General features: G+C 36.9%; 2 protein-coding genes across 4 annotated transcripts; one reads left to right on the top strand and one right to left on the bottom strand.

The window, feature by feature from the left end:
- Positions 1 to 221: 221 nt before the first annotated feature.
- Positions 222 to 7,190, bottom strand: LOC127638768 (histone acetyltransferase KAT5). Of its 2 annotated transcripts, XM_052120493.1 has the most exons (15): positions 7,135 to 7,190; positions 6,970 to 7,036; positions 6,665 to 6,733; positions 6,358 to 6,494; positions 6,088 to 6,156; positions 5,394 to 5,564; positions 5,156 to 5,227; positions 4,295 to 4,357; positions 3,621 to 3,869; positions 3,373 to 3,462; positions 1,908 to 2,048; positions 1,687 to 1,780; positions 1,362 to 1,521; positions 1,160 to 1,241; positions 222 to 569 (listed from the first exon to the last, which is right to left on the bottom strand). In XM_052120493.1, the coding sequence occupies exons 1-15, from the start codon at positions 7,147 to 7,149 to the stop codon at positions 435 to 437; spliced, it is 1,614 nt and encodes a 537-aa protein (XP_051976453.1). In that variant the 5' UTR covers positions 7,150 to 7,190; the 3' UTR covers positions 222 to 434. The 2 variants fall into 2 exon arrangements, with proteins under 2 accessions (XP_051976453.1, XP_051976460.1); XM_052120500.1 differs by lacking the exon at positions 4,295 to 4,357.
- Positions 7,191 to 9,137: 1,947 nt separating this feature from the next.
- On the top strand, positions 9,138 to 17,558 carry LOC127638815 (protein FAM76B). Of its 2 annotated transcripts, none has more exons than XM_052120569.1 (10): positions 9,138 to 9,773; positions 10,153 to 10,217; positions 10,299 to 10,353; positions 10,497 to 10,652; positions 12,018 to 12,193; positions 12,335 to 12,385; positions 12,529 to 12,591; positions 12,686 to 12,818; positions 15,012 to 15,113; positions 16,592 to 17,558. In XM_052120569.1, exons 1-10 carry the CDS (start codon positions 9,687 to 9,689, stop codon positions 16,679 to 16,681), a joined length of 978 nt encoding a protein of 325 aa, XP_051976529.1. In that variant the 5' UTR covers positions 9,138 to 9,686; the 3' UTR covers positions 16,682 to 17,558. The 2 variants fall into 2 exon arrangements, with proteins under 2 accessions (XP_051976529.1, XP_051976522.1); XM_052120562.1 differs by having other exon boundaries at positions 9,142 to 9,773; positions 12,683 to 12,818.
- Positions 17,559 to 21,427: the final 3,869 nt, after the last annotated feature.

Below are 21,427 nucleotides of genomic sequence, written 5' to 3' on the forward strand. Positions count from 1 at the left end.
CTCATTCACTTTCACTGTAAGTGCCTCACTGTAACCTCAATTCTTGCTTATTTTTTTTCCTTTTTTTAAAGGAGGAACGAGTCAAAATAAATTTGTGGTAATCAACATTATTCCACAAATGCTGTCGATTTAAGCTTAACCTGTATTGAATCCGGAACATTCCTTTAAACATTCTGTCTACTAATTAAAATTAGGTAAGTGCAATCAACTGGATTAACAAACACTGGCTCCAAAAACACTTTTAATTGCACATAAATGACACATTCAATTGCATCTTGACTCAATCATCAGGATCTTTAAACATGTACTTATATATCTATATATAAAAATAACAAGTACTTACACAATATTATTTACAATTTGTGTGTTGAATTTACTTTCGAACATGTCTTGGCATGGTAGTTAGGTGCCAGCAGTCCTCCTTAGTCTGTACTTTACCACTTGCCTCTCTTGCTCCAGTCTTTAGGAGTGAAATGCAAACATTTGGGATCAATGCGGAGAAGTCGTTTCTGCATGGCCCGCTCATGACCTTCCACTATGTCCTCAGACAGTGTGAGGATATACTGACCCTGAAAGGGAAGTAGGGTAAATTAGTCTTCCTGAACAGCCCACACTAAGAACATGATTTAGATCGATTTCCCACCCCCATTGTATTTGCAGGTGGCATGCATGGTTGTCACATGAAAGGAATAGTTCTCATGAAAAGTCTGTCATGATTTAAACTCATGTAATTCCAAATCCCTTTGACTTTATGCAGATCACAAAAGGAAAACTTGTGCAGAACTTGAGTTGTTTTAATGCTAAACAACACCATTTCTCAAGGCACTGTGGAAAAAGCTTCTCTCATAGCACTCAAATGCATAAAGGATGTCAAGATTTTTGCAAAAAAAAAAATAAGCGTGAGTTGCATAGAGTTCTTCTGGATCCTTTTCTAAGCTTTAAAGTGAGGTATTATTCATTGACATTGTATTGTAAAGATGCAGGGGGATCTTTTTTTAAATATCTCTTTTTGTGTTTCGTTTAAAGTTTTGGAACAACAAGGGTAAATTGTGATATTTATGAAATTCTGAATTTTCATTTTTGGATGAACTATGCCATTAGTATGGAGTGTGAAATCTGACAATGTCCCTTTCATTTGAAGTTATCTCTTATAATTTACCTTATAATAATTGATGAGGTTGAGGTATTGGAGAGTAGATATCACATCTTCTTTCTTGACACTTGTGATCTCACTAATTTCACTAACAAAAACAAAAATGTAATGAATACAAACTGCTCAACTGAGTCAATTAAAATGAAAATACATATACTCATGTCTGGTGTGTCATCAACATTGGGCTTATGAAGCAGTGGGCACATACTTGATGGTGATCTGGGGTCTTTCTCCATTCTCTGATTTGAGGCTCATGAGGATCTCCAGAATGGTTTGCGACCAGTATGATCGGTAGGAAAGCAGGCCCAGATCAGACAGAGGCTTTTCCGGAGTACCTGTCTTTCCTTCCACCTTTGAGAGCTCATAACCTGGTGATCAAGGCAAAAACACTCAGGATTCAGGACTTTTAAATAATAATACAATTAAAGAATCATCTATATATATATATATATTTTTTTTTTAAGACTGCAACCAATAATATCACCTAATCTGAAAGAAGCAAATGACATTTCTCCCTGAGTAAAATTACTCACTGAATTCAATTAGTAGCTTGCCATAGCCTCTTCTCTGGTAAGGTGGTAAAGTCAGAATACAGGCCACATTATAGTCTTCTGTTGATTCCTTCTCCTATAATAAGAAAGGGACAGATGTTAAATACACAATACATGCAAGGTTATCATCTCTATAAAAGGAGGGGTTTTATAAAACAAAAACAAAACATTAGAGCACCGATGCAAGCAGAGTTGGGATGTACCTTGGAGAAGTAGCCAACGATGTGGAATCCCTTTGAGTCGTACTCAGTCATAACATAGAAAAGGAAAGGATCTGTGTCATAGTAAAGGGTCTTATGGTCCAAGAAGCATTTGGCCAATAAACACAAATTTTGAGAATATGCCTGTGCAATGAAAGAAAAAAAACAGATTTATTACTCCCATCTAATTCAAACATTTGAGCATGTTCAATTTTAACTACCGTACATGCAACAATATGTACCAGGGTGTTGGATGCTGTTTGGGGGGGGGGGGGGGAAACATGTCAAGCAATATTCCTGGTTCAATACAAGTTAACCTTAATTGACAGTCTTTGTGGCACAATATTTATTACCACAAATATTTATTTTTGACTCGTCCCACATTTTCTTTAGAAAAAAAAAAAAAGTGGTTACAGTGAGGTACTTTCAAATGGAAGTGAATGGGGGCCAATTTTTGAACATTAAAATAAGTTTCAAAAGTATAGCCACAAGGCAAAGGAAATGTGATTGATGTAAACATGATTTTATTGTGATAAAATGACTTTTCTGTGTAAAGTTATCCACAGATTTCCTGAGCAACCACTGGCCAGTGCCATGATTCTAATTGCCTGTTTTGTTTATGGAGACACTATGTAAAAACTACCGAAATGAGTGATTCAGATTGAGAAAGAAAACCATTTAAGTGTTATTTGGAGTAAAAATTCATTTCAGGCTCAACTTATGCAGTTGTTAGCTGTCATAACTCCAATTAGTTAATGATATTAACATAACTAATCTTGAACCATCGCTCCAAGACATCCACATACTGAGGCACTGTCAAAAAAACATCTCAACTCAGTATCGGCCCTTTAAAGCATAATATATATATTTTTTTAAATGTTTGCAAATGTAATCATTACCTGCTAAGAATATATGCCGATGTGAGTGAAAACACTGGAGACCGGAAATTGAAAACAGGCGAATCGTGGAACACTTCCGCATTCAGGAAAAATGTGGATAGCCAATTTTACAACTTTGTTATCATGTAGATGTAATGTCAACAAACCTTAAAACGATTATTTAAACAACTTTACAACTCAAATAGTTCATCAGTGTCTGAATAACTTTAAACAGAAGAATTAATGATTTTATAAAATTATAAGCTTCACATTTCTGTTTAAACCCTCCAAAAATTGGCCAAATTCACTTCCATTGTAAGTGCTTCACTGTAACCTCGATTCTTGCTGCTTCTATTTATTTATATAATAAAAAATGTTTTAAAGGAAAAGAGTCAAAATAAATGTTAGTGATAATCAACATTATACCACAAATGCTGTCAATTGAGCTTAACTTGTATTGAATCTGGAAAATTCCTTTAACAACATTAGTCCTGAAATTGGCAAAAAAAAAAAAAAAAAAAAAGGCAATTACAAACTCAAATTTTTATCTTTACGCACTAAATTTCAGTTGCAACACATAAATTACCCACCTTGTTTTTTCTGCCATCTATTTCGAAAAAGGAGATAGTTCCTTTGCGGTAGATCTCATTTCCAGGGGGGTGCCGAAGGTTGCATTTTGTCTGTAAAGGTTACAAACGGATGTTGGATGGGAGTTTTTTTATGTAATTTAGGGACAGTACTACACAAAGTACCAGTATGTAAATCTACAATTGTCAGATTGATTAGGGTAGAGTCCTGTATTGTTCAGGGAAGTATAAGCACCTTAAAGTACTCTTACCAAGTGCCTCTGGAGACATTTGAGGCTCTTGAGGTATTTGAGACAGAATTCACATAGGTAGAGAATGGGGAGTGAGGTGAGTTCCTGTGGGTATGGAGAAAAGTACCAGGGCTTCAGCCTGTGCCGACCCAGCTCGATACAATTTATGTTCTTCATCCGTGTCACGATGTCGTCGTGACTGCGGTCTGACACCAAGCTACCAGTCATACGTGGGGCAGAGGGGATTCCATCAGAACTATCCTGGGAGTCCTGAGACCAGAAAGTAGAGTTAGGGAGATGGTGGAAGAGTATCTAACAGCAATAAATGGGTTTTATCTTCAGAAATCTCTGCACTTCATTATATAACTGGTGTAAGGGTTTCATGTAAACTCTTTTGCCATTTTTTCCCAAAATAATCTCAGGACACAATACCTGATTTATTATTTAAAAAAAGTATTAGGTTTTTAAAATTAAAATATGTAAGTACAATGGACCCCTGAGCTTAGCTGATTTATGTCTGCATCGATTGATATGGGCTTTTCAGCAGTATATTGTGTGTGTGTGTGTGTGTATATATATATATATATATATATATATATATATATGAGTCCAAGTCCACCTCTCTCTAAAAGCCTTAAGCCTCCACTACTCTGACAGACACACAACGAAGGCAATGGGAAGTAAATGAGCCAGACCTCTCCTGGCAGCAAATAGATGGTTGAGCAGTGGGGGCTGTTATTCTGGAACACCTTTACCATCTAGCAGAAAAACACAAGGGGTTGCAAAGCTTGGGACATTTTATTGTAGAGTGGAGGAAGATAGGAGTTTGTACAGCAAAATTAGCAAATTATGAATAACATTTGAAGGATTTTAAGAGAGATTAGAACCCAGATGTAGACCTGATATCTCATCAGTGTTTATTTCTTTTAACTTTAAACTCAGTTTTGAATGCTATTTGGGGGGGAAAAACGATCACAATCACATATTCATTTGTTTTAAATGTAACCATGTCTGTATAACGCTGACTTGGATCACAGTATTTTACAAAATGCCTTAATGCCTTATTAAGCAAGTGGAAAGATGAAATGTCTTATCAAGAGGTCCCTGCTGGAGTCATGAAACTAACCGCTACTTCCTTGAGCTCTCATGGATAAGCAGCGCAATATCGTACCCAAAGCATGAGCACAAAATGGGGTGGGGAGAGCGGCTGCACAGTCACATTCCACTGCGCAACAACGCACGGAAATTCGATTGGATACAAAACTGTCCATTATAGGGATGTGTGTTCTATGAGACAGATAAAAACACAGACTAAAAGTAACAAAACAGAAGATAAACAAACATATTCGGTGTACAGCGGCAGCATTTAGTAAACAAACTTCCAATATCCAGGACGACAGGTGTCAGTATAGAGTCCAAAGCCAAAAATACTACTGAGACCGATGAGTAAGAGACAGCTAAAATCTTACTGAGTGCACCTTTAATAAAAGGCGTTCACATTTAAATAGGTGCAATATATAGCACTAAGAAAGTGTAAAAAGAGCTTCAGGGGCTACCTCATCTGTCCCTCCACAATTTTTCCTTTTTCTCCCTGGCTGAGAAGGAATAAGACGACGTGCTGTGCCATTCTTCCAGGAGCAAAAAGCATAGGAGAGAGAGAGAGAGAGAAATAACACTTTCAGCACTTAATTGGAATTCTAATATTGAAGCAGATATAAACTGTTCTTTAATGACCCTGATTAAACTATCTGAAACCAAGATACATTTCAAACACGAGCAGTTTTATTTTTTTACCGTGGTGAGTGAGATGAGCGGTTCATGCTCTTCTCTTTTAATGCTGTAAGAGGGGTCTCTCATTGCTGGGTACACAGAGGCTTGACTAGCCTCGGCAGGACCAGGAAGTGAAGGCACTGGAGTTGCTGCAGTAACTTGTGTTGCCAAAGAGACCGATTCAGCTTTCCTCTTCTGTAAGACCAAAAAGAAACAGAAAACAGATATGCATAGAAAATAAGTGCCAAATTCTTAAAAAGGTACTAAAATACATGTCATAACTAAACCATATCCGATTCCAAACTTCTGACACTTACCTCATGTAATAAAATAAATAAAAATGTTATGAATATTTAGAACACGTTTTGTTCTGATCGGTGGGGTTTGGCTTTGTGGACAGTGGAAACTTATTCATATAGATTGGAAAATAACACTGAACAGATTTGCTTTAGGAGTAAACTTAAAATCTAAAAGAAATATTAAAAACATATTTTCGTTTCCAACATATATTCTTAATTTATGCCTTACATAAAATGTTCATGCTGCATGTAATCTGCAGTTAAAATGAGGCAAAAAATTGCATCCCTCACACTGTTTGGAAAGCTTATAAGAGCTTATTCCAATGAGTATTCAATCCAGCCCATTCACTTTAAACTATGCATTGAGAGAAAGAGCAGTAGAGTTTCATTAGTGTATAATGGGCAGGGTTTGTCTGTACCGGTGTGGGGAGGGATTTGCCTCTTGAAGGAGCTGATGCAGACTGACCGTTGAGATCTAGACTCTTCCTCTGAATTTGAACAGAAAGGAAGAGAGGATTGAATGACATGAAAATTGATGAATGAAATAACTCTTTAAAAAGAATGAAGTCCATGGAGTATTTAATGTTGGTTAAACCATTTAAAATATTCAGTTGCAGCCATTCAGCCAAGTGGTTTTGTGAAATGGAAACGCGTACGGAGCGACAGGGTTTGAGACTAGATTCTCTTACCACATCTCTCTCTGGGGAGCTGGGGCGAGACCCAGGAAGGCCGTTCTTTGTGGGAGTCTTTGCCTCTTTTTTTGGAAACTGGAGCTTCTTCAAGTCCAGCCGATCCGGTGTAACCCATTCGTCCAGCCTCTTATTGACTTCCAACACACAACAATTTTTAGAAGAGTTTTTTTTTTTTTTTTTTTATGAATGATAAATGAAAATTACACATAATATGTTAAGTAAACATTACAGAGACAAAAACATATAGCAATGGGCAAGTAATTTCCTCAAATACTGGATTGTCAAACTAAAGATTCATACTCACAGTCAATATAGTGGACATAATAGAGCTTTCTACCAGGAATCTCTTTGACACTGAGAATTTCTGCCAAAGCTATGGAGGAATAATAAGGATAAATGACTAATAATTAAGCCCTTAAATGTAAACTATTGAGATACCATTAGCATGTAGCTACATCTGTTCTATAAATCTTGATATCACCAGCAGATCGTAAAAACAGAAAACAGTAAATGTCAAGGTGGATTTTAACTCACAACTGAGTCAGAAATGACAAATTAGCTCTTAGTGTTTTGTTTACATTTGTAAAGGAGCTACCGCCGGACACTTACGCCATTCGTCTTCATTTTCTTGGTTTTTTCGCAGAACAGGTAGACGACAGCCTTCAACTACATCAACCTATCAATACATAGCGTATTTAAAAATGTCACCGACCGACAACAATACAGCAAATGTGGTTTAGCTCGCTATATAGACTAAATAAATACAGTACTCACCGAGGGGTCCGCCATATTTTTATCGAGAACACTGAATTATGGGATGCAGCTCGAAGAACACCAGAGTGCTCTGAAAAATATAGCGCTCTCTAATGGACGCAGGACTGATTCTTCTTCCTTGGCGCTTTACGGCAGTTAGCATCCAAATTGTTGCATTACTGCCACCTACTGTCTTTCTTTAACTTAGTCCTTGTTAATTAGAGTCGTCCTTCCTGCCCAGTCCTCCTTAGGAAATTAATCAAATATTTCCTTCCTTGATCATTATTTCTACATTATATTATATTTTAATCGCAAGACTGATTAAATGTAGTCCCATCTGAAGGACACAATTTTTGCAAAAGCTGCAGTTTTTGAAAGTGTAAAACTCTTGTCAGAACATTTATGAAGGTACTTGGTATTTATTATATTTTTGCACATTCTTAGTCAAGTCAAGTGGTTTTATTGTCGTTTCTTAAGTAACATCTCCCTCAACGTTATATAGTCAGTTCACCTAATTTTTCTCCCACCATATTTTATGCAATTGGCTGTATTTCCAGACCAGTATGTTTTTGAACACAACATTTGTTAGGCAGAATGTAAGGACCTGACAGCCTCCATCACCACTAACGTTCATTGTATGGGGGAAAAGAAACAAAACAAAGAACGTGAATGATTACTGTCTGAAGCTAACATTCTCTTTTTGTTTCCACTGTAGACAAAAGTAATATGGGTTTTGAACAACATAAGGGTGAGTAAACAGACATTTTCATCTTTGGGTGAACTATTCCTTTAGGCTCATATTTTCCATTCCTTCCTGTTCTTCTTCTTTGCTTAGTACAGCTTCTTGGCAATCTCACATTTAATCTGGATATCATCTTTGTTTTTCGAATAAAATATACAATTCACAATTCTTAGATGTCTTTCTAAAGTAGCCTACAGTTAGGATCTTCAAGTTCAACTCTGGAAAGAACACAGATGACCTAAAGCAAATTTCCAATATTTTTATTGTATTAATTATTATACACATACAAGATGCATACAAGCATAAGCAACTCATAACAAAACAAATTTAATCTACAATAATTTAAAGAAAAGATGTGCATCATGAGGCTTTTTGATTTCTAATACAGTCAAAATTAGTGACATATTGCTAACATTCATTTAAAAAAAATTCAAAATTTGGCTTAGCTTTAGCCTATTTTTTTCCTCATGAATTTGATATTTTTCAAGTAAGATAAAAAGTTTGTTAAGAAATAAAAAAATACTCTTACAAACAATGATATTCTGCACTGAAAATAGTATGATAATACAATATGTAAGTTTACGTTTAATTTAAGTTCAAAGGTCCTAGAAAGAAAGTAGACATCTTTCCAAAATATTCTTAAAAAGATATAGAATATTCTTGTGTTTTTGGCAATTCACATTCTTCATGCATATCTCCACCTACTGGAAAGGGAGGATATTTTTTAGTAAAAAAGGACTTAAATATATTATAGCGCATCTAAAGATATAGATTTAACCACTGGAGTTTTATGGAATACTTTTATGCTGCCTTTATGTGCTTTTTGGAGCTTCAAACTGTTGGTATCCATTCACTTGAATTGTATGGACCTACAGAGCTGAGATATTCTTCTAAAAAGTATTTATTTTGAGTTCAGTGAACGAAAGCCATACACATCTGGAATGGCATGAGGGTGAGTAAATGATGAGAGAATGTTCCTTTTTTGGGGGATGAAACTTTCACTTTAAGCATACACACAGCAATAAAATATATATTACCAATTCTATAGTAACTCCAAACAATCTGTACGAATTTTCAATTCGATCAACTGTCCAAATTACTGTTTATAAGGATACATTTTGTGTAGTATTTAAATAGTTATAAGTATTTAAAAATTTCAATAACATTGTTATAAGGGATTTATTTGTAGTGTCCAGACATTTTGCCAACTAATACTTTAAAAATAGATGGCCAAAATACTATTGAACACGACACATCATTTGTTTTAAATAACTTCCTAATATGTAGCACTGCATTTGTCGTCCTCCATCCACCTACTGCACAGAGAAGGATGAAATCGTTACATCACAATACGTCACAAACAAATCGTTTCGTAAAGGGGCGGGACGAGTTCTTTGATTGGTGCTGATATTTCAAAATCTTTAATCCCGCCTATCGGTACGGGCTCCTGATTGGCTGCTAATTCTTTCCTTTGTAGTCAGAGGTCGCATCCGGTTCGTGCGTCGACAGAGAAACAACAAGGAGAAAGCAAAAAATTCACACACACCAGACGCCGAGCTTTTAAATCAGTTTTTACTTATTCGTTTTTAAACTTAATTACGTGTTAGTTTATATGTAATTTTTAGTCACGAGTTCAGACCTCTCAGCTTGTTTATAATAGTGTTAGCAGAGCAGTATAGATTGTTGGATCCATTTTATTTACCGGGATTAAGTACAGTTTTTAACGGGATTTAATCGGCTCAGGTATCACATGATCTCTTGTGTTGAAGATTACCAGTGAGTATAAGTATATTTTAACAGTAGCGTCTATTTTGACTTTGTTCGGTTGGCGATGGCCACATCGGCCCTGTACGCCTGCACCAAGTGTAACCAGCGGTTCCCGTTCGAGGAGTTGTCGCAGGGCCAGCAGCTCTGCAAGGTGAGAAATCGCATGTATACACTACACTATAAGTGCTTGGTTAATATACAGGTCAAGGTGTGTATGTCCACTGTTAGGGTTCGGAGTTCCCTTGAGTTTTGTACAACTTTAGTGTGATTAGAGGAAACATTTAAGACTTGAGCTACTTTTCAGGTAAAACCCTGGGGCTGTCTGAAAATCAAGTCTTGCCTAGCAGGTCACTAGGTTTTAAGACACCGCCCAGCAGTCATACAGGAATGTATAATATGATTCATACAAGATGCACTGTACGAGTTATTCTGCTTTATGGGCTGTTTTGAGAACACCCATTCCTGGTTTCAAGGAATCTTAAGCACATTTTAAGGTTGAAGTTAATCGCTTCTTGTTTTTTTTCTGTCAGGAGTGTCGCATCGCACATCCTATTGTGAAATGCACCTACTGCAGGTCAGAGTTTCAGCAGGAGAGGTAATAGAAAGACACACACTGAGAACTGATTGTTTACATTCGTATCAATGGCAATTGAACATCCCTTGCCCTTTTTTCCAGCAAAACCAACACTATCTGTAAGAAATGCGCACAAAATGTCAAACAGTTTGGGACGGTAAGTCAAGGGCCTGCTGTGCTCTGAGAGTATGTGTGTATGTTTGTGTTTGAATACGTGTGAGTGCATCTTATGAACATAACTATTAACTGCAGGGAAGATGGCAGATTGGAATAACACACTCTCTCTCTTTTGCATGTCAGCCGAAGCCATGTCAGTACTGTAACATCATTGCTGCTTTCATTGGGACCAAATGTCAGCGCTGCACCAACTCTGAGAAGAAGTATGGCCCTCCACAGACCTGCGAACAGTGCAAGCAGCAGTGTGCCTTCGACAGGAAGGACGAAGGCAGGAGAAAGGTAATGCTACATAGTGCCAATCGTTCACATGGAGTATTACTCGCAGCGATTTATTACTCGTATACACACTGTTACTCGTGTTCTCTCAAAGTGCATGTGTATGAGGTGACTTAGCACACCCTGATCTCCATGTTTCAGCTCCTGCTTTTGGACAGCTCTGTTCAGTTTCTGTTCAGATTTTCTCACACTCCATCATTTCTGTAGTTAATTACCAGACCAGCTTCAGGAAACTGTCCTGTTTTAGACAAAAAAAAAAGAGCTGTTTCTCATTGTAGAAACATGTGCAGTACTTTTCATAACCGATCAAAGTAGCAGTTTTGACTTTAGTCATTTTTCTAGATTCCCAAGCAAACTTTTGATAGATGGGAATGTTGGTATTAAAATGCATTTTATGTGATCCGGTCACAAGTGGTAAGTGCTAAATATAGGTCTAAACCGGATCATATCACAAAAAACAATTTCGGATGTAGTCAAAATCGCATTTGAGGTGTAAACGCTAATCCTTGCTGAATACGCAGACAGTAGTGCAGTGGCACCCCTTACCTGTCAAAATAAAACAAAAGTTTAAGCATTGCCGGTTACGAGTGGCTTTAAAATGAAATAACCATCTGATTGGAAAATTTGAAAAGTGGATACATACACAAACATGAGAACTTAGCGGATTTTCTTAAGTCTGTCTGATATCAAAATGCATGGACACAGATGAAAAGCGCACATATGGTATTTGAAGCTCAGGTTAATACAAGAAGAAATCCACTAAAATAACGGATAATTCTGCTTGAAATGTTGCTTTTGTGCTTAGATTACATTTAAACTGCATCTGGGAGAAACAGCTGTTTTTTCTATTTGCACTTTATTTGTCTTTTGTTATTTTGCTTATTATCATACAGTAACATAGTGATGTGCGTTGTTGTGAAATCGGAGACCCTTTTTCTCCAAATCCCAAAACAAGGGGTCACAGGAGGTGCATTTAGTGACCGAGTGTATACAGTGATATGTCTCGCCTAACCACATGTGATCGGATCTCCTGAGACACATCTTAATACCAGCTGTAAACAAGGCCAAAGAGAGCCCAAGAAATTATGAGGGGAGAGAGAGGAAATGGGTCTCCTACACTAGCACCATATGTCTGGTGTTTAAAGTTTATTTTTCTGTTCAATTCAATATACCTTTACAAAGCATGATTTCCTGTCATAGCCATAATGAACAGGAAAATAAATGGTATTCAACTAAAACAATGAGAGTTGAATGTCTGAAATAAACACTGAGCTGAACTGCTGCAACGAATGCAGATAGCTCTTGTGGAGAAGAATCAGAATACACCTTTAATACAGAGATGCACAAGCTGATTCAATCTTTCTGCAGGTGGACGGGAAGCTCTTGTGTTGGCTCTGCACACTGTCGTATCGTCGCGTTTTACAAAAAACAAAAGAGCAGCGCAAAGGCCTTGGATCCTCCCACTCCAATTCTTCCCTCAGCGAGAAAGAACATCAGCGACACCATCATCATCATCCGCACCACAGACACAGTTCACATCACAAGTAAACATGCATGTTATCATATGTACACACAAAGCTAATGCACAAACATGCAATCACATGAACATCAACGTGATGTAACGTTGATGAACCTTGAAATTCAAACCTTACACAAAAACGTTTGCTGGTGTGGGTGTTTTACAGAATAAGTGGTACTTTAAGTCCAGAGCAGGATCAAGGACTGTGGAAGCAGAGGTGAGATGCCTTATTTTTTTACATGGACATGCTTTGTATGGGAGTTTGTGTGGATTTAGTTTTAAAATAATGGTCAGTGTCTCGGAGGTCAATTCTGTGAGGATGTGTCGAGATAGATTGATGGTGTTTTGCTTCTCGTGCAGCATTCAAAAGGAAACGCCAAAGAAAAAACCTAAATTAGAGACAAAGCCATCCAATGGAGACAGGTAATTACATCCCACTGTAATTGTCTTCATATCTTGCGGTCTGTCTTTTTTCAGTCTTCGCTAACCATGCATCTTTTTCTCTTCCCTCCAGTAGTTCAATCACTCAGTCAATGGATTCTGGAGGTACAGATAACTTCATTTTGATTAGCCAGCTGAAAGAGGAAGTGATGTCACTAAAGCGGATGCTCCAGCAGAGAGAACAGACCATCTTGGAGAAGGATAGGAAGGTAAATTGTGATATCACTTCCTGTGATGGTCTTTGGGTAAAGGAGTAGTCCACCCAAAAATGAAAATTCTCTCATCATTTACTCCCAGATGTGCATGACTTTCTTTCTTCTGCAGAACACAAACAAAGATTTTTAGAAGAATATCTCAGCTCCGTACGTCCATGCAATGCAAGTGAACGGTAACCAAAAGTTTGAAGCCAGAAAAGTACATAACGGTAGTATAAAAGTAATCCATACGACTCCAGTGGTTCAACCGATGTACAGTCTTCTGTAGCAATCTAATCAGATTTAGGTGAGAACAGACCAAAATGTAACACCTTTTTCATTGTACATCTTTGATCATAATTTCAAGCTTGAAGTAGCTTGAAGAAACTAGTGTCTGTGTATATTTTCATCTGTTCTTACCCAAAACCGATTAGATCGTTTTAAAACATGGATTTAACTACTTGAGTCATGTGAAAAACTTTTATGCTATCTATATGTGCCTTTTGAAGCTTTTACATTTTGATCACCATTCACTTGCATTATTTGGACCTACAGAGCTGAGATAGTCTTCTAAAAATCTTTGTTTGTGTTCTGCAGAAGAAGAAAAAGTCATGCACATCTGGTATCATAAAGGTGAGTAAATTCACATGGGCAGAACATCATCTGTGACCCCACTGTTTCTATTTAAATAGCTGGTAAGATAGATGCAGATTTTCTCTAACCACGTATAATAAGCTTGACATGAAATCTTGTAGGTAACTCCTTATAGGCCTTCTCACATCTTTTATGAAGAACTGAGCCTACAAAAACAGCAGGTGGTTGTGCCATGTATGTCAATTAACACATTAATAGAATCTGAACTCCATCCTCCTGTGTGTGATCAGCCTCCCACATCACACTCCATTTTGTTGCTTGAGGTGATAATCATGTGGTCAGACATTTGAGCCGTTAATCAAGGTTCTTCAGTAAAGATTGATGGATTAGGGTTTGCATTGTACAGTTTTTGAACATTTCAATATTTAAATGGCCTGTTCTAGAGTTCTGATGTTCCTTTTAGATCCTTGAAAGTGTCTATTCTCTTTTAAACTTGGTTGCTTGTCAACCATTTACACTGATCACCCAAAACAAAACCACATGCCTAATATTGTGTAGGCCCCCCTCGTGCTGCCAAAACAGCACCAACCCGTATCAGAAGAGCATTCTGAGATGATATTCTTTTCACCACAATTGTACAGAGCGGTTATCTGAGTTACCGTAGACTTTGTCAGTTTGAAATACAAGGCATTTTTGACCACAGAACTGCTGCTCACTGGATGTTTTTGTTTTTGGCACCATTCTGAGTAAATTCTAGAGACTGTGCGTGAAAATCCCAGGAGATCAGCGGTTACAGAAATAATCAAACCAGCCCATCTGGCACCAACAATCATGCCATGGTCCAAATAATTGAGATAATTTTTCCCCCACATTCTGATGGTTGATGTGAACATTAACGTATGCTCCTGACCTGTATCTGCATTATTTTATGCAATGCTGCCACATGATTGGCTGATTAGATAATTGCTTGGATGATTGTTGGTGCCAGACGGGCTGGTTTGAGTATTTCTGTAACTGCTGATCTCCTGGAATTTTCACACACAACAGTCTCTAGAATATACTCAGAATGGTACAAAAAGCATCCAGTGAGCAGCAGTTCTGCAGATGGAAATGCCTTGTTGATGAGAGAGGTCAACAGAGAATGGCCAGACTGGTTTTACGAGGGGGACCTACACAATAATAGGCAGGTAGTTTTAATGTTGTGGCTGATTGGTTTTTATTCACAATTTTGTAAAGAAATACTCCTTTACAAGGTCCTTCAGAAAAGAAAGTCCTTTTTTATTTCCTCCTCCAGAGGCTTGTCTTGGTTTTTATTTTTATTTATTTACTTTTACTAATTTTTAAATTCATTACACAAAGTAGCAACTATGTTGCTATTCTACTGTGCTGTATAGAATGTTATGTACACTAGAAAATATTGCATTCTGTTAGGTTTGAGTGTCTGCTTGCTGGTAAATTGCTTTTGGTCAGTGTGAGATTTCCTCTGGAAATGGATGGTTGAAAGAAACCGACATGGATGAAACCAGCATACTTGCAACCAACAAATGCAGATAAATTATTTCTGTTCTGTGAATATTTTGTAAAGAGTATGTTATTTGTGTTTATTTTGTTCAGTTAACAGAGCTGAAGGCAGATTTTCAGTATCAGGAGTCAAATATGCGAGTAAAGATGAACAATATGGAGAAAGCACACAAAGAGGCCATGGAGCAACAACAGGTCACACACCACACATTCAGACACATGACCAAAAATATCTTTAAAAAAATCACCATGAAACTTGTTCTAAATTTAAGTCAGCCACACTATTAATAATAATTCAAAAATATTATCATACAATGAAAATCTAAATGTCTGTTAATGTGATTCTTTTTTAAAGCTACATTACATAACTTTTGGCTCTCTAGCGGTTGAAGCATATAGAACTACAAGTTACTTACAGAGGAACACTGTTTTGGTAATTACGTGAGCTGGGCTTCGGCTCTACTGTTTTGCGTGGATGAATCTGATGATTTGAGGAGTACCGTTGTAACCATGGTTACAGGTGATCAACTTATCAGAGCAAATGTCACTAACGATAACTCGCCACTCCCTAAAATATATATATATATATATATATATATATATATATATATATAAATAACAAAATGAAAAAAAAGACCAATATTCGAAAAATGTCTTACTAGCAGGTAAGTAACATATCTTCCACTGTTGTATTGACTAATTGAAAACAATTGTTTGAAAATAAATAACGTTACAAAAGTTAGGCAATGCTGACAATAGACCACGATTGCTAGTCATATCAGATAAAGTAAAACGGTGGAAACTGTTATAACTTAGCTAGCAGTCAAATCGACAAAGGTAGTAACTTATTTAAGAGATTGCGTTGTTACCAGCATTGAGTTAATTTGTTTCCTATTGTCCTTCCTCAAATGAAATCAAGCACTGCAGTACCACAATCCATAATTAAGTGCCTCATTTGTGTGTCTAATGCTACCTAATGAACTACTCCGCTAAGTGAGCTACTTTGCTAACTATGGGTTCAGTAAAATATCTTATCTGTCGACTGGGAAAAACTCAATTTCTGGGTCTGTTTTAAATCCTTTAAGATCTCGGAGTTGTTGCCATGTCTGAAAAAGCCAAACCGATGTTGTTTCGTGTTTTACTTTTAGGGGCTCTGCCCTTTCCCTTTTTTTGCAGACTGTTCTCGGTTCCTTTATTTTGAAAATGGGTGATACCCCAGAGGGTTACCTTTTTCATTGATCCATGGTCAATCTCGCTGGTGTTGTAGCTACAAGCTTTCAGCTTCAAACTACTACCACACCTATCACCGCACATATAGAGTACACGTGCTGTATAGTTGGACCTTCTTTTCTTTATTTACAGACATGATGTAAACACACACAGATGACTAACGGAAGTATGCAATTTCCTGCTAAATCCAACCCGATAGCTAAAATATTAATTATTATAGGCTTACCATAATGAATCAGGGCAAGGCAAAAACATGGTTTGGAAGAGTGTTGGTGTACTTGCTCATTAATGAAATTCTGTTCATTTCTAACAAAAATAATCTTTAAGCAGTTTGTGGAACTGTTGCATTTCTAACATTTTTAGCTTTAAGCAGTTTGAGAATTTTAGAATGTTCAAACAAACACCTGCATTATGTTCAATGTGTACCTGTGTCTGTCTTTCAGGCGAAAAACAGAGAGCTGATGAAACAGGTTGCTGCACTCTCGAAAGGCAAGAAGTTCGACCGCAGCAGCAGCTCACTGCTGTTACCATAGCAAAGACGCCATGACATGACCCCTTGTCATTATGTGTCATTGCTGTGAGGAAGTTTCACAGTAATTTTCTGTTTTATTCTTCTGATGATGTCACATATGCAAATATCTCCAATTATTATTTGGATTATTATTATTGTTTTTACTTTCTTTGGCTGTTTTAGTAATCACACATTTACGAAAGATACATACAGTAACTGTATGGTGCTGTTTCAGGAGCTGAACCCAGCCTCAGATCTCATATGCAAAACATTTCAGAACTTTTAAAACTGACTGAATGCAAGCAGAAGAGCCCATGGCACACGTTTGGAAATATATAATGAATTAAACATAAGTTGGATATACTGAACAATTTTTTTATAGATGATCAGTTTGTCTCTTTCTCTCATACTCCATCTCACTTGCATCATGGAAAAACTGTATTACATAGCATGTCTTGCTGCCTGGTCAACTGTTTTTTTTTTTGTATATTAACTGATTATGTTTGGCTTTGTAATAGTGATATTTCAGAGATGAATTCTGCAGGCCTGTTTGAGATACTGCTGTTGTAGTGAGTGAGGCTTTCTTATCGGTCTCTCATTCCTCCTGTGCATTCTCATCTTTCTACTGTCAGACACTTTTGTACTTTTTTTCTTTCTGCAACACAGATGTTTCAGGAATATTAAAGCTAGTAAATCTATCTTTTTGAGTGTGTTTGAACCTGTATTTATGGAATTATATATATATATATATGTGGGATGCTACAATGCACCCCAAAATGGAAAGGAAGTTATTTTAATTGTTATGCTTTCCCATTTGATGCTAATAGCAATGATGGTCTCAAATATGTTTGAATTTAACAGGCATTTCTTATTGGAGTTTCTAAAATTATGGACCGGTTACCAGGGCATCAATAAATTATTAATAATTTACTGCCATTGCCTTGTTGATATGTAATCTATAAAAAAGTAACTAGTCTGATTACAATTATTTTAAAATGTAATTTAATCCAATAACAAGTACTATATTTTTAATTGGATTATGTTATTGAGATTACATATAATCCGTTACTACCAGCACTGGCCTTTATGTACTTTTTTTTAGTTTAAAGGTTCTGGTCACCATTCACTTGCATTGTTTGGACCTTCAGAGTTGAGATCTTTGTTAGTGTTCTGCAAAAGAAGGAAAGGAAGTCATACATTTGGGATGGCATTAAGGTGAGTAAATGATGAGAGAATTTTCATTTTTGGGTGAACTTTTTTTTTTAAGATGAACAGCCACTTACCCGTTTTTCTTTGAGCGTATTGACCGTTTTCACACTCCGGTTTTTTGGAAAGCGGAAGTAAATGTTTGCAGGGTAAACTTGGACAGCAGTGAATGGGAGATCGCAGCAAATATTATTTGCACTTACCCATTTGCTCAAAGGCCAAAAAAAAAAGACCCTCTTACGTTTGAATGACTTTCCAAAAGAGGAAAAAGATGACGACAAATTTGCGGTCACTCAGCAGCTGTGGTAATTCAATTTTTAAAACTAATAATGTAACACGATAATGTAACCCAAAGAATATTGTTATAAATTTACATTCAGTATTTTTTAAATGTATAACATATATATTTTTAGCATGTTTACGCTGATAAATAAGGCGGAAACGAGTCATGGTGGCTTAGTGGGCTAATGCACGCAACTGTTAATCAGAACGTGGTTGGTTCAATCCCCACAGCCACCACCATTGTGTCCTTGAGCAAGGCACTTAAAGGGCACCTATTATGGCATTTAAAATGTTCCTAATATTGTTTTGGGAGTCCCCAACAACAGTTTTACATGCATACAATGACAAAAAACACTTTTGTTGTCTTATAATATGCATTTATGTTTACCTGATTTGCTCACCGACTCCCAAATGATTCGTTCAACGACTCATTTTTCCAAACCCCTCCTTTGCGTGACGCTAATCTGCGGTGATTGGTCAGATGACCCAGTCAGTTGTGATTGGTATACTCTGTGCAGAGATTGTCGGAAACGGAACGCCCGTCACCGCTTTGTAGTAAAAAAAATCAAAATCAGAGAAGGAATTTGAGTTGATTTATGTTAGCGATCATAGCCCAAAGTTCTGTTGTAAACACCCAATCAGTTATTGTTTGTGTTAGCCCAACGCATAAACATATTGGTAAAGCACTGCATTTCTACAAGTTATTGCTCTATTCTTTATGACAACTCCAATAACATCGACAAACATTTCACATATTTCAAAAAAATTGACATTGGAGACCTAGAAGCTGCGCTGAGCGTAACGTACACAACACACACAAATACTTATTAAGCATGCTAAAAAACACATATAAGCAACAATTATTAATAATACTTACAGGTTGTGATTCGGAGGAGGAAGCTGATTCAAATAAACTTGGTACTGAACCTTCCTTCAGTATCAACCGGCTCGCGAATCCACACTTGAAAGCATTCATGTTCGTAAAGCAATCGTCATTAAAATGACGCGAACACAGCACAAGGTTCGGGCTATGCTTGTGTGACATAGTTGTAAATATAAACTCTAGCTACTGATTCGTCACATGCTCGTCCCTGGGCAGTGAAAAAAACGTCGCTTTTGATATGCACTTCAGAACACAGCGTCTTGTTGTCGACATGATGTTTTCAAGTTTTCCCTGGTGTCTGCGCGCGCAATGAGTGGGCGTGGCCAATTTGATAATTTTTCGTCTTGACGTCACAACGAAAAGGAAAATGACTCATTGGAAAAACGATTCATTAGATTGACCCAGAGTCAACTCCTACTTTTGAGAGACAATAACTTTTTTTACGGTGAACTTTCATATATAAAACTTTGCAGGATGTTTTTGTTCACTTAAATCTATGTTACACATTACATGAAAGGTAATTTTCAAAATTCCATAATAGGTGCCCTTTAACTCCAGGTTGCTCCGGGGGGATTGTCCCTGTAATAAGTGCACTGTAAGTCGCTTTGGATAAAAGCGTTTGCCAAATGCATAAATGTAAATGTGAAAAAATCAAGGCCCTTCTAAAATGCATTTCGCTCTTACGTCTCATCTTTTTGTTCCGCTGCGGCCAACGTTACCTCCACTTGGTTGATTTGTGAGATATCAACTAGGAGCAACAACAGCGTAATTACATTTATAAATCGATAAAAAAAAAAAAACTCTTTATTTGTTTAGATTCTGTGCGTTTCATTTTTGCTGTGTGGTTGCTATAGTTAGAAGTGTAAAGAGCGATTTAAATAGTCGTGAGTGTAAAATTACATAACACAAAAAAGCCCAAAATGCTACAAAACAGCATAAATCATGACATGAATTTGAGCAAAAAACAATAACAACAAAACCCTCAGTTTGATTTCGTGTTGTTGGTGACAGAGCATCGGACACAGAATCGATACATCAATTGCAATGTTTTGCCAATATTGTGGCGTCCACTGTGTCCCTACAAGGTTAGTTAAAGCAAAAATCACCTACATCGTGGGCACGAAAAGGATAGGGTTAGGGGATAGAAAGTGCATATAAAAACAAAAGTGTGTCTGGGTGGAATACTGGTTATCAGCACTCAAAATATATTTTAACCTGTTTTTAGATTGACACATTTCAAGTGACCAAAATTCCATTATATTGAATTAAAAAATAACATAACTTAAAATACTTTTTATTTAATTTTACTCAAGATTACTCAATTAAGTTGTATTTATTATTTATGAAACTGAAATCGTAAAATTATTTGTGTGTGTGTTATTTTTCTTATTTGAAGCAGGTGGAAGTCACAAATGGAAGTATATTGTGGTCTTAGTAAGGCAGGCAAGGCATGTTAGAAAGTGTAACACATTTAATTTTTTTACATGAAGTTTCCAAAAAGTAACTCAAACAGCTGAGATGATATTATGCATTTGTGTCATCTCACCCAAGATGTTAATTTATTTGTTTCAGGTAACTGAAAATGACTACTGCGGCAAGGCCAACGTTTGAGCCCGCACGAGGTGGACGAGGTAAAGGAGAGGGTGATCTCAGTGCTTTGTCTAAGCAGTATTCCAGTAGAGACCTGCCTGGACACACAAAGATCAAATACAGGTCAACATCTGTTCTGTGCAGCCATGGAGTCACTCTCATTTCAGAATTCACATTTCATTTCCTCAGAGAATTTGTTTTATTTTATTTTTTATCTGTTTCCTGGTCTATTTGGCTCTGCTTCTTTTGCCTTTTCTTCATTTTAACATTGACTCTGTGGTAAGGGGACTTGCTCCTTGGCCTGTTTAGAACTGTTGGGAGAGTTTTAGGTCAGTCCTGTTAAGTCGGAGTGTGAAGAATGTTTGGAATATTCAAGCAGGCCCGGACTGGCCATCGGGAGCACCGGGACAATTCCCGCTGGCCTGGCGACTTTTTTTTTTATATTACTACCTTTACCAGTGATCATTTTTGAATTCATCATTCAATAAAATTATTATTAATACTAATAACAATAAAAAAAATAAAATCATGAATCTGTTAGTCTTGACTGGCAAGGCTACGATTCGACTTTACGCCTCAGATAAACGGTTAAACAGAAAATGCGAGCAGCACCCGATGATGGAGAGAAAATGGCCAGGTGGAGCAGAGAGGGAAAGGACAAAAAAAAAGAAAGCACTCCAAGAAGAAGCCGCAAAATGTTGCAAAATTACTGACCTGTTCAGGGCTTCAAGTGCAGGTCAGTTTCATCTGTAAATACTGTACTTTATTCTTCGTTAAATTAGTATCGAACTGCTAGCAAATGTAAGC

This window comes from Xyrauchen texanus, chromosome 4, assembly GCF_025860055.1.
Source record: "Xyrauchen texanus isolate HMW12.3.18 chromosome 4, RBS_HiC_50CHRs, whole genome shotgun sequence".
NCBI lineage: Eukaryota > Metazoa > Chordata > Actinopteri > Cypriniformes > Catostomidae > Xyrauchen > Xyrauchen texanus.

Coding starts and splice junctions, on each gene's coding strand:
- LOC127638768 (XM_052120493.1), bottom strand. Junction 5,565..6,087: donor GCAAATCCCTCCCCACACCG/GTACAGACAAAC, acceptor TTGGTCTTACAG/AAGAGGAAAGCTGAATCGGT. Junction 3,463..3,620: donor AATGTCTCCAGAGGCACTTG/GTAAGAGTACTT, acceptor TAACCTTTACAG/ACAAAATGCAACCTTCGGCA.
- LOC127638815 (XM_052120562.1), top strand. CDS start 9,687: ATGGCCACATCGGCCCTGTACGCCTGCACCAAGTGTAACCAGCGGTTC. Junction 12,386..12,528: donor CAAGGACTGTGGAAGCAGAG/GTGAGATGCCTT, acceptor CTTCTCGTGCAG/CATTCAAAAGGAAACGCCAA. Junction 15,114..16,591: donor AGGCCATGGAGCAACAACAG/GTCACACACCAC, acceptor TCTGTCTTTCAG/GCGAAAAACAGAGAGCTGAT.